The sequence below is a fragment of the Podospora anserina genome, chromosome 1 (genome assembly GCF_000226545.1).
Source record: "Podospora anserina S mat+ genomic DNA chromosome 1, supercontig 1".
Classification (NCBI taxonomy): Eukaryota; Fungi; Ascomycota; class Sordariomycetes; order Sordariales; family Podosporaceae; genus Podospora; species Podospora anserina.
In genome coordinates, this window is record NW_001914859.1 from 3016382 (window position 1) to 3029168 (window position 12787).

The 12787-nt window shown below is 53.6% G+C and overlaps 2 protein-coding genes across 2 annotated transcripts in view; both read left to right on the top strand.

Moving 5' to 3' along the window:
• Positions 1–1582, top strand: part of PODANS_1_8510 (uncharacterized protein) — a gene marked incomplete at both ends in the record, with an annotated part of 1863 nt that extends 281 nt beyond the window's left edge. Inside the window, one exon of the mRNA XM_001913044.1 lies at positions 3–1582. Within this exon, the coding sequence (XP_001913079.1) occupies positions 3–1582 (1580 nt within the window). The remainder of the gene's footprint in view (positions 1–2) is intronic.
• Positions 1583–7183: 5601 nt separating this feature from the next.
• PODANS_1_8520 (uncharacterized protein) lies at positions 7184–11542 on the top strand (the record flags this gene model as incomplete). The annotated part of the gene is made up of 1 exon (XM_001913045.1): positions 7184–11542. A coding segment is annotated over one exon (4359 nt), but the record flags the coding sequence as incomplete, so codon positions are not given.
• Between the last annotated feature and the right edge of the window lie 1245 nt (positions 11543–12787).

A 12787-nucleotide genomic window follows, 5' to 3' on the forward strand; every position in this document is an offset into this window, starting at 1 on the left:
TCCACCCCCAGCCCCAATAGAAGAAGACGACACAATGGACGTCATAGCCGTAGACGTCGACCCCTCCGAAACGTCCAAATCTTCCAAATCCCGCAAATCCCGCCGCAAAAGGCGTTCCCACTCCCCTCGCAGGGAAACTCGCGAAAGGGAGGTGATCATCGAGCGGGAACGGCTTGTCCCTTATGAGGTTCACGTGCCTTACCCTGTTGATAGGGAGCGGATTGTGGAGGTGGAGGTTCCGGTTCCTTACCCGGTGGAGAGGGAGAAGGTTGTTGAGGTGGAGGTGCCGATGCCGTATCCGGTTGAGAAGGAGAAGGTGGTGGAGGTGGAGGTGCCGGTGCCGTATGAGGTTCAGGTGCCGGTGCCGTATGAGGTCAAGGTGCCGGTTCCGATGCTGCCGGCGCCGAGGACGCCGAGCCCGCCGTTGAGGAAGAGGGAGACGTATAGGTATGTTGAGGGGTTGGAGAGTAAGATTCCGATGAGGGAGGTCAGGGGGGTGGAGGGGTTGGAGAGCAGGAGGCCGGAGAGTGGGATTAGGGGGGTGGAGGGGTTGGAGAGTAGGATTCCGATGAGGGAGGTGAGAGGGGTGGAAGGGTTGGATAGGAGGGGGCCGGAGAGTGGGATTAGGGGGGTGGAGGGACTTGAAAGTAAGAGGCCGGAGAGTGGTATTAGAGGTGTGGATGGATTAGAAAATCGGAGACCGGAGAGTGGAATCAGAGGCGTGGATGGGTTAGAAAATCGGAGGCCGGAGAGTGGAATCAGGGGCGTGGATGGCTTGGAAAGTCGGAGGCCGGAGAGTGGAATCAGAGGTGTCGAGGGGCTTGAAAGCAAGGTCCCTACTGGAGGTATCAGAGGAGTTGAAGGGCTGGAGAGTCATGTTCCTAAGGGAGGTATCAGAGGAGTAGAAGGAACCGAGAGCAGAGTCCCTAGGGAAAGCATTAGGGGTGTGGACGGATTGGAAAGCAGGGTTCCTACTGGTGGCATTCGGGGTGTGGAGGGCATGGAGAGCAGAGTGCCACGTGAAAGTATTAGGGGCGTTGAGGGTATGGAGAGCAGAGTACCGCGAGACAGTATTAGAGGTGTTGAAGGCATGGAAAGCAGGGTACCAAGAGATAGTATCAGGGGCGTCGAAGGCATGGAAAGTAGGGTTCCCCGGGACAGCATCAGGGGTGTCGAAGGAATGGAAAGCAGAGTCCCCAGAGATAGCATTCGCGGCGTCGAGGGTATGGATAGCAGAGTGCCTCGAAGCAGTGTGAGAGGGCTGAGCAGGATGAGGGATAGGAGCTGCGATAGTCAGAGCTCTGTGGATGAGAGGGACAGGGTGAGGATTACAGTTGCGGAGAGGGAGCGGGAGAGGATAAGAAGGGAGAGTTCGGTGTCGAGTGCGGGAGGCAGGGAGTACAGGCACGAACGTCGTGGCGGATGTGATTGTCACCACTACTATGGCCATGGTCGACACGGGCCTGATTGCGAGCATATCCATATTCACAGCAGAGAGAGGATTTATGAGAGAGACAGGAATAGCGACGTCAGTCTCATGAGGGAGGAGTCTCGAGGACGGTATGGGGATTTTAGGTGTTGAACAAGGATGGACGTGTTATGAGTTATGAGTGTTTTCCTTTGGGTTGGAATTTGGCTGTCTATGCGCAAGGGCCCGGAAATGCTTTTGTATATGAGATACGACATGACGTACTCTATGATGCTATCTTAATGACAGTAACGACCGCTTCCTAGGTACGGATATATTTAATATACCCAAAAGCTATTAGGCCCACATGATGCCGGACAAGGAAACTCTTCTCAAACTTAGTCGTCAATGTTCTTCGGGAATATGTCTCTGCTGTTGTTAAGATCAAGATTAGTGAACTGACCAGTTGGTGTAAGAGCTCATCAGAAAGGTTGATGAATCTGCCAAGCTCGCGGACGACTGAAATGAGAAGCATGTTTGGCAACCAGAGCTACAAATATCATGACTGGAAAGTTAATATCATACAGGCTTGGAGGGAACACTCGAAAAGCACAAGCCGCATCCATGTGATAGACTTGCCGACACTGGTCTTACCGGGCCCAATAGTTTGACGAGCTTGTGAGTGTAGATGCCTGTTGTTATGTTTTGCAGAATCATAATTGACCTTCTTCCTATGGGATGAGTTATGATCTCACGGTGATGAAGAGTGTAAATAATGAGCCAACGGAGTCAGGAAAAAACCAGTTCCTCTTGGAAGACATGCTTCAGTCGAAATCAAGGCTAAAACGGGCCGTCCTACAGAGTATGTTTGCTTGGTGGTGTTCTTATAGCGATAGGAGGTCCCACCCTGGACTGTTCTGAGCCTCACCCTAGAAAGGAGTTTGTGAATGCAAGGTAAATGAATACACAGGATGGTACAGGCATATTTGTCGCGCTCTACAAAATTGAAGCACGCGATCACGCGATGGAAGTGGGCTAGGTTGCGCAGTTGACGCGCTTGCACGTGATTAGAGCCCCTGCTCCGAACCCTTCCTGGCAATTTTTGGTGCCGATCAACCGCACAGGCCAGCATCCTGAAACGATGCCTGAGACTTGACACAACGACGCTTCCATCCATTCCTTGCATCTGGACCGCTGATGTTTCAGGCCTTTCTCTCCTCAGGACACGATATTATTTACGGCATTGATGCCACGGGAGAATCTAGTGCTTGACTCGGTCTCGTGCTCGCAGCCGCGGACTTGCGAGCTTGCCAGGTCTTGACTGGCTGACGGACAGATAAACGCAGACGGCGACATCCAGACAATTTAAGGCCATCTTGCCGCCTCTCGCAACCAGATGCGAGTCAGATCGGGTTCGGAGATAGTAGATGCCTTTACCAAATGAAAAGCCGACTTCAGCCCGGTTCAGTCATCAAACATAGATCTTCAGTTGGGCTCTGTATCAGTGGCCGTCTGATTCCTCAGAATCGGATCATTCTCCATGAATTACCCAAAGCCAGATCGACCAATCGACATCCCGAATGCATTTCCCCAGCCTGGGCAACAACCTCTTGGGATGCAAGATTCGGACGATGAACGCATCGGCAAGCTTTGGGCCGGCCACCGGGTCAGCAAGTTGGAACATCAAGGCCTTGATCTACGGCCACGAACGGCTTCCAGAAGGCCTCCAGAATATAAAAAGCAACACCGGCGATTGTTTGAAACCTCGATACGATGAACCCTGAAGATCATTGCAGACTCTGAAGCTGTTTGTTCGCAGGTGGCTGATCGTTCGTGTCACTGACCAGAGATCTCTTGCAGCCATGTCGGCCCAAGAAACAAAAACCAGAAACCCGACGCGGCCTGATCTCTCAGCCTCGAGTGTTTCTTTTGGATGTGTCAATCCAAGCTTGGGAGTTGTGAGGCTGGCTGGACTTTGATGTTGTATTTCAGGGGGCTCTAGCCGCGAGAGGCAACCCAATCAGAGCTCATCACGGGCTTCCAAGTCCATGTGAGAAAACAACCACGGCATGCGAAACTTGCACCGAATGAAGAATGACTTGCAGAAACAAATCGATTCCATCGGGGCATCCAATTGCGGTTCGAAACCGTTACGCCAGCTGAGAAAGTTGTTGATTGCGACATGTTGACGAGGACAAAGATGCCCCAGCCAATTCCGCGATGCCACATCACGCACGTAACCCAACCTGCCATCGCAAGGTCAATCCTTGCCCGGCCTTCCTGTTCTCTCGACGGCCGTTGGCCGATTGAGACGGGCACGAAGCTCCGAAAAGGGGGGATAATCTGCGAGCTTTCCCGTCCTCCAGCATCGACAAAAGTTGGAACTTGCTCACCGCCATTCACAAGATGACAGACACCTGCCATCCCAAGTGGTTGACCAAGATTCGTCAAATTGCGATGGAAAATGCAGGTGCTGTGGGGGATCTTATTGGATGCCGTTTGCGTGTGTGAAATCCGGGTTTTGTGGAGCCTTTGACCGGAGGATAACCGTGGCTGCCCGTGCAGCCGTGGGGGAAACGGAGCACCAGCCGGGCCAAATAAACCTCCACCGTGCCGAACTCCGGATGCCGTCATCATGAGCCCGGAAAGCTATGGAGAGTTCTGACGACTTACTTTACAAATATATGTGAAGGTTTTGTTGAAGAAAGTTGAGCTGTATGCTTTGATTCGAGGCCTCACTGGCGAATCATATCCACGGAGCAGGTTCCGATGACCATCGAAGAGCCTACCTACCCAAGAGATCCGGCATTCATGTTCATAGGGTGTCATTAGAAAACAGGATCCTGGATGTTCTCTCACAACAACCCCAAAACATCAGGTCATGTTGATGGTCAAGTCTCCATTCCCATTTCCCACTTATGGATCTGATCATGCCCAGCAGCATAGCAAGGAGTTGTAAATGCCAACCAACACTATCAACCCATGTGGCCAGGTGATCAGGATAACCAGGTTGTACAGCTTGCGCGCTCCCTGTGTGTGACAGACGCCTCTGCCAGCAGGCGCCAAAGTGACAACTTTGTTTCCATAATTGGTGGTGTGGTATCTAAATGTTGACGGGTCCTACGGCTAGAAAGACTGCCGATGACATTTTGACGATGATATGCAGTTGGGACGCAGGCTTTCAATACTTTCAAACCCCGTCTTTGCCGCAAGCGTGCCGCCTTGTCAAAGTTCTTGTCAAGGGCTGGCAGAAGGACTTGTTAAACTTCTGGCTTGTGATGTACCTGCAGAAGCCGCAAGGGATTACAATTGGACTCCTGCATGATACATTTGTCGCTAAAAACTAGCGCTGTTGAGAGTGAATGTGGGGTTGCCGTTAGAGGGGCATCACGACGACAGTCCGCATTGATGGGGCATGGCGGATTGGTAGGACGGAGATTGGTCCCTTTTGAGATGCTGGTTTATTACCACCTCGCTCTCACATGCGATGTTGAAGTCAGCGGGCAGCAGGAAGATGAGTGAGACGGTGATATACCTAAACAAAACAGACTTAAACGTCATTCGGAGTTGAGTTTACAAAAAGGCTTAACTGAGCCTCGGTAACACTTGCGGGTGTTGAGGCGGCGGCGAGTGGAACGGCCAAAACTGCAACCTTGTTCCTTGAATCAAATATTGGCCGGGGTTCTGGGCGGGAGGGTTGAGATGTTGCGGGGAGGCGAGGGTCGATTGCAACCCCTACCAAGAAAACATTCAACGGTCATCACGCAAATCCCGTCTTTTGAGTCGAGCATCATCAAGACCTGAGATGTCTGGATGACACTCTGGATGACACTCTGGGGCCCGGTTTCGGAGGCAGAAATCATGATATAAAAACCACAAAACTTTAAGCCAGCCAGAGTCTGCGGCCCGGCTAATATCATGTTTCAGAGACACAAATACCAGACCTTGAGGTGTAAGTTGTAGGAGGGTTGAATAGCGAGGTCCTTCATTGCGGACGCTGCCATCCACCATATCAAGAGCAGCGTTGTCCATGGCGTGTACACACCAGATATCCGATCTATAGAGGCATTCAAAAGAGGCGCCGGTTGAGCTGGAGCCAAGGACCCAAGGTAAGCGGTTCCTCTGGCCGGAGATTAGGACAAGCACTCGTGATCTTATCAAGGACCCCAGCCCAGAGCGTGGTGGAGGGGTCGGGAAGTCTGGGGTTCGGGATTTAGGGGCAGGAGTGGAGCGCCAGCAGCCGCAGGTGCCACGGCAAGCGCCAGAATGAGGCCAGAGCTCTGCGGGTTGCAGCACTCGCCGTCCTGCCGTGCGATCCAGTTTTGAATTCTGACAAAGCCCGCCTGTCGTCCGCGGGGGGCACACACACACACACACACACACACACACCTGAAGTGGCTGTCTGGACCCTTTCTCGTCTCGGTTCCGGTTCCAGTTTCTAGTTCCAGTTCCAGTTCCAGTTCCAGGAGCTCTCTTTTAGACGCAAAGCCTCAGATTCACGACTCGTACGCCGCAGGTTGGGGTGAGCAAGAGCCTTCTGTCCCTGCTGCCAGTGTCACCACTCACCACCACCAAGCGACGCCCAGCGGACTGGACACCCGAGCCTCTAGCGCGTGCCGGCCGGGATCTTGCCAGGTGCATTTCCTGCAAGAGCACGAGCACCAGGGGGGGGGAAGGGGATCCCTTTTCTCTCTCTCCAGGACTGCCTACTGCATATCCCTTCATCTTTTCTTCATGGTCGTCCGTTGACCACCAGCCGACTCCCATTGCACGGCGTCGACCCGTGCTACCATCGCCGTCACTTGCAGTTGCTGCGCGCGCTTCCCCTCGATTCCCGGCAGCGGCAACACAGGCGACAGTCCTGGCTACTGAATCGAATTTAATCTATGCGACGTTGATCAGGGTCTCCCAGGCAGCTCGAAACCACGGCGAGTTGTCCTGCGTCTTGTTGACGGGACCCCCCTTTCACTTCTCCGACCAATTGGCCAAGGCCTCGACCTGTCTGTCGCTGAGCGGACCATGTCACAGCTCAACCACGACCAACATCACCACCACCCCGACGGCCGCTCTTCTGTGGCCTCAACTCCACCCCGATCTATGGACTCTTCTTTCCAGGACAGCCCTACTATTGGGAGAACACAAGTACTGACCCACGGCTACTCGTCCAATAGCCCATCTTCCTCGCCCTTGTCGGCGGCGAACCCTAGGTACGACAGTGCCCTCGTTGTCTATTGCTTCCTTTTTTTCGAATCACTCGCCTGCGTTTTGAGTTTGTTTGGTTGTTGCGTTGTCTCTTTCACATCGTTTCTTTCTTCTTGTGCCCATTGGCTCTCCTTGATGCCTAGATTGGGTTGGGGACCGGCTTGTTTTTGGTCTTCTCTGCATTTTCTTTTGTTCGGGCATCTTCCTCTCCACAGACTGGGTCTGCAGCTTGCATGTAGCCAGTCGACGTTGACAAAGGGCGAATCAATCCTCGTGGTTGGAGGAGCTTGACATTGGCATTGCCGGCTCCAGAGACACAGCTTGACGCCAACCGCGGGCTAGTCTGGCGTTTATGCTGCTGTGGTGCAACTATTCGTGCCAGGTCCTACAGTGTCCACAAAATACTGATCCAATCTCTTTGATCGATACAGGTCCAGGCCGAAACCCGCACCGAGCCCGTTGCACTCGAGCAGCGTTGTTTCTCCGCCCACGAGTCCCGGCCCAACGAGAGCCGAGTTCCCATCTGCAGCCTCCGTCCCACGGATTGTAACGACGGCCCCCGAGGACCGCCAGGCGCAGGCATCCGAGAAAACATACTTTAACAGTGACTCCTCGGGTAGCACCACCCCAGAGGAGAGAAGTCCAGGGTTCGTGACAATGGAGACCTCCCATGCCCGCACCCCGCGCTCCTGGCGCCAAAGACTGTTGCCACACATGATTCCAGGCCAGCGTGCTAACCATCCACCCACCAGACCGGCTCCCTCTTCCTCTCAGCAATTCCCGAATGAGGCGCGCAGTGCCTCCGACCCCGTCGTAGCCGCCAAGGGCCCCTCAGGAGGACTTACTCAAAGCCAGTCTACACCCTCGATCATGGCCGGTCCGTCGAGCGTGCGGGCAGAGCCCGCCAAGGGTCCAGCGAGAAACTCTTCCCTGGATTCCGCCATTTCTCAAATTTCATCGAGGTCGACTCCGAATAAGACGCCGCAGGACGCTGCTGGGTCGACGGATATTGCACACCTAATCAAGACGGCCGGCAGTGCCGAAGCGGTCATTCAGTACTTGTTGAAGGAAAAACAGTCCCAATCGCAACAAAATTCGCAGTTATGGCGGCTTGTCGACAAGCAAAGGGCCATGATTCTGGGCCTTAATAAGGATCTGGAGCGGGCGTTGAAGGACAAAGAAAAGTACAGGAAAAAGCTGAAGGAAGTTCTAGGTGACGCAGAAGCACCGTTTGTCCCGGCCGTTCCAGCGACGAGCTCCATGCAAGGGCCAGCCAGACACGAAACCGGCGAAGCGAGTGCCATTCCAAAGGAGCGGGTGTTGGAAGTTCCTGCGTCACCAGGCTTGGACGCCCCAAAGCATTCGCCGATTGATGTTTCGATGGCCCCGTACCCAATCACTCCGCCGGCCGATCAAATGACTTTGCTTCTGCCGCCATCAACCGTTGGCGATTTGCTTGACCCGTCTCATTCGATGCCAAAGGCAAGCGAGCACGCCCTCGACCAATACGACCACGAGGCCCAAGAAAGAGAAGCCGAAGAGGCTGCTAAGGAGACAACCGACGATCAAGTTGACTTGCGCATCAACCTCGATTTACCGCCCTCTCGTCAGACACCCCGAGAACCCCCCAAGATGCCCCCGCCAAAATTGCCTGTCGGATTGCCAGATCGGTCGCCCAAGCCGGAAGACGGCGTCTCGAAGTTCCCGTTACCCCCTGCCCCACCGCCACGGAAACCACCTCCGGCACCGCTCCAATTGAATAATATGAATCCAAGGCCGGCGATAGTTGCGCCGGAGGAGGCTGAGACCGATACAGATTACGACGATATACTAGAAGTAGATGAGATTCCGCATCATGAACGGAGAGGACGCCGAAGGACACGAGAAGAGGACGAGCGAGACCGTGAGATCATGGCCCAAAAGGAGGCCGAGATGCGCAGCTTGTCCAAGAAGAGCAAAAAGAGCAGCAGTCGGAAGAACACACCAGAAGAGGAGCCACCACTTCCCGCGGAGATGCCCGAGATGCCCGCGAGCCCTAGGTTGGTTCAGACTACCAAGGTGCTCCCACCTCGGGAACCAGCGTCTCTGGCTGGTGTTCTCAGTGGGAACTCGGATTCTCTGGCACCGCCCATGGCATTGATGAGCCCAGGTCTTCCCGCGAGCCCAAGGCCGATGCCTCTGAAGTCACCAGTTACTTCGCCACCGCTCTCACCCTTGGGGATTTCAACATTTGCCGGAGCACCTTTATCTCCTCGACCACCACGTGCGCCCATCCCACTCCCTCCCAATACCCCTCTATACTCACCAGGACCTGTAGGAGAACCATTAGCGCTCAAATCACCAAGGCCGCTCCTCATCGTCAAGCAAGAGGCCCAAATCAGTGGTGAAGCTAGCCCAACCAGTTCTACCATGGATAGCCCTCTAGAAAGAACCAAGATTTTCAAGGGCTTTGTGACGGAGGAGTACCCAGACCTCCTGCTTCCACCCAACGCCCTTCCTCACATCACTCTCAAGGTTGCATCTTCGCGGATGAAACCTTCGAGGGCCAGTCTGCTTTCTTTGACGCAGCTCGAAGAGGACCCCGTTTTCACACTGGCGGTTTCGTCAAGGGCTGATGGTGGTGAGCTGTGGCGGGTTGAGAAAGACACTGCGTCACTTGCGAAGCTGGACTCGAGGCTTAAGCAATGTCCCGCATTTACTGCCAAGACTCCAGACAGATCTCTTTTCAGCGGTCATGCCCCTGCCAAACTTGATGCTCGGCGTGTGGCCCTGAATCAATATCTGGAGGAATTGCTCAACACGCCCCTGGATACCGCCACAGCACTCGAGTTGTGCAAGTATCTCTCTTCCAACACTTTGCCACCCAACGCAGATGAGACTGGAAGCTCGAGAAGTGACGCCAATCCCGAATTGCAACGCACTGGGCCAGGCGGCAGACCTTTCCGGACTGGGTATTTAACCAAGCGAGGCAAGAACTTTGGCGGTTGGAAAGCCCGGTATTTTATCCTTGACGGGCCACTACTCAAGTACTATGAGACACCAGGCGGTGCACACTTGGGTACAGTAAAACTCCAAAAGGCTCAGATTGGAAAGCAATCTCATCACAACAACGACGGCTCCCCCGCTCGTCCCAAAGACGATGAGGCTGAGAACCAGTACCGCCATGCTTTTCTGATTTTGGAACGGAAAAAGAAAGACCCCAACAGCACCACGAGGCATGTTTTGTGTGCTGAGAGTGATCTGGAGCGTGATCAATGGGTCGATGCTTTGCTTCGCTGGGTGGATTATGAGGATCCAGAGGACGAGGATAACGCGAAGAAGGAACACCCTCACGATCGACACTCGGCACACGCCGACCGTGCCAACGCCTCGAAGAAGAAGGGTCAAGGCAAGCAGAATTCGATTGCTGACGATAAGCTCATCGGAGTCAGCTATGAGGCCACGAGGCAAGGCGATTCTCCCCAAGGCGTGCCTATCAAGGGTGCGCCATCCGGGCAAGATCACGAATCGACTCACAGCCAGTCAACGGCATCTTCGTACACGATCTCTGGACCTCGGGATCCCCAGATGATGACATCTTCTGAATCGTGGGGCAACAAGCTTGCCATGGCCACTCAACAGCTTAGCCAGGAGGAGAAGAAGGCGAGGAAACGCAGCTTTTTCGGATTCGGTCCCAAGGCCAGAAACTCCGGTGATGGACAAGATTCAATCTTTGGTAGTGACGGTGGCAGCATTGCCAACGGACAGACTGGCAACGGGTACAACGGCCCTGTGCGCCAGGTATTTGGTGCCAGTCTTGCCGAGGCCGTGCGCTACTGTGCCCCAGCTGACGTTCGGGTACCGCTCCCTGCTGTCGTCTACAGATGCATCCAATATTTGGAGCACAAGAATGCCACCTCTGAGGAGGGCATCTTCCGTCTTAGCGGGTCCAGCGTCGTCATCAAGCAGCTCAAGGAACGTTTCAATACCGAGGGCGACATTAATCTGGTGACCGATCCGCAGTATTACGATATTCATGCGGTTGCGTCTCTGCTCAAGCTCTACCTCCGCGAGCTTCCGATTACGATCCTGACAAACGATCTGCGTCTGGAGTTCATCGCCACCATAGAAATCACGAACCAGAAGCAGAAGCATGCTCTTTTGGCCGAGCTTGTGGATCGTCTCCCTCAAGCCAACGCTGCTCTTTTGAAGTATTTAATTTCGTTCTTGATCAAGATCATCAACAATGCCAGCGTCAACAAGATGACAGTGCGAAACGTCGGCATTGTTTTCTCCCCGACCTTGAACATCCCCGCTCCTATCTTTGCAGCTTTCTTGCAGAACTTTGAGCCCATCTTTGGCGTCGACCCTACTGAATATGAGCTGCCTACCACTGAGCCCGACAATCTTCAGCCACAACCGCGCCGCCCATCACTCCCATCCTCCTTCACCTCGGATGCGCCACGGCGTCCTTCGGATCCAAGGCCGTCAACCTCGCACAGTGATTCCCCTCACAGACACCGTTTAATGGAGTCGTTGGATAGTCTGCCAAACAGGAGCACGCCCACGCCACCTCCCCTGTCGATGCAGCAAATGGCACAGATGAATGCTGCGACAATGCACTCGAGGAGCACGCCCACCCCTCCACCTCAGCGCCCGGGTGTGGTGTACGAGCCCCAGCTCATGGCGCCACCCCAGCAACAGCAGCAAGGGGGTCACTTTTCCATGAGGCCAGCGTACGAAGGCAGTTTCAATGCGCCCCCTCCCAACTTTGACCCTACGCAGATGCAGCATCCAGGGGCGTTGAGGCCATCACCGGGTTATGACAGGCCGGTGTATGAGAGCGGATTGTCGCCAGCGCCGTACGATCACTCTTATAAGAATAGGAGGGAGAGCTCGATGTTTATGGGGAGTTTGAATCAGCAGCCGAGTAAGAGTCGGTTGAGAGAGTGATTTTTGGAGGTTTCAAAACAGTTAATATTTTTTTGCGATGCTGGGTTTATATTTGGGGTCAGATGTATAAGGGGGGGGGGCTGTTTGGATTGTTTTTGTTGTTGCTGTTTTTTTTCTTTTTTTTCTTTCTTTTTTTGGAAAGATTTCGCTTGCAAGATACCAATTTTTTATTTTTTTGTCAAGTTGTTGGAGATTCTGTTTTTTTGGAATCAAGTTGGTTTGGGTTGTATTTGAGAGAGGTACGCTGGCAGTAAATATCCCCACGGCATCCTTTGCGGTCGTCATTCTTCTCTCCCTTCTTTTCGGCCAACTAACTCAGTTGGTCGAACTAACTCAGTTGGCCGAAAAGAAGGGAGAGATGACCACTGCAAAGGATGCCGTGGCGATATTTGCTGTCCGCGTACCTCTCTCAGATATCTACTGCCAACGTACTTTTATTTATTATATATTATGAAGCGAACATTGAATGGGGGAATAGCGGGGCGGGAGGGGTATGTATACAGTAATGTTGATGTTATTAAAAGTTTTACAAAAGTTGAGGACTTGAACTGAGGTACCTAGGGGAGAGTTTGGTTTGTGATTTTGAGTATTCCGATTTGTGGTTTTGTATACCTAGGGGAATGAATTAGTTGCCTTGGTGGTATGTATGTATGGTTGGAAAAGGTGTGGCGGAGATACCCAAGGGTTTGCTCGTTCTCTGGTGGTGTGGATAGTTGCTGTGTTTGTGTCGTCTTTTAACAATGGAAGAACGATGATAGTATCTACTTGGTTGCTGCTATAAACCGTTCTCGATCAGAAAATGAAGAGAAAAAAGTTTGATATCAAAAGCATGTAGGTTTTCCATTAATTGTATGACCTTTGAACTCACCCCCATTCAGCTTCCCGGTTTTGTTTAAGCTGTTATTATCTATCCCCTCCGCTTTACATCCTCTACTGAATAGCATTTTGAACATACCACATGAAGGCATAAATCACAACTCCCTACCATATCCCACCCCACCCCCATAAACAACAAATGAACTGACATATACACACACACACTTCATCTTACCTTCTCTTCCACCTCCTCAAAAGCCATACCCCCCTGGGGGGGGGGGGGCGGGGGGGGGGGGGAGCAACTTTCCCGCCGCCTCCCCCCCCCCCCCCCCTCCCCCCCCCCCCTCTCCCCCCCCCCCTCCCCTCCCCCTCCCCCCCCCCCCTCCCCCCCCCCCCCCCCCCCCCCCCCCCCCCCCCCCCCCCCCCCCC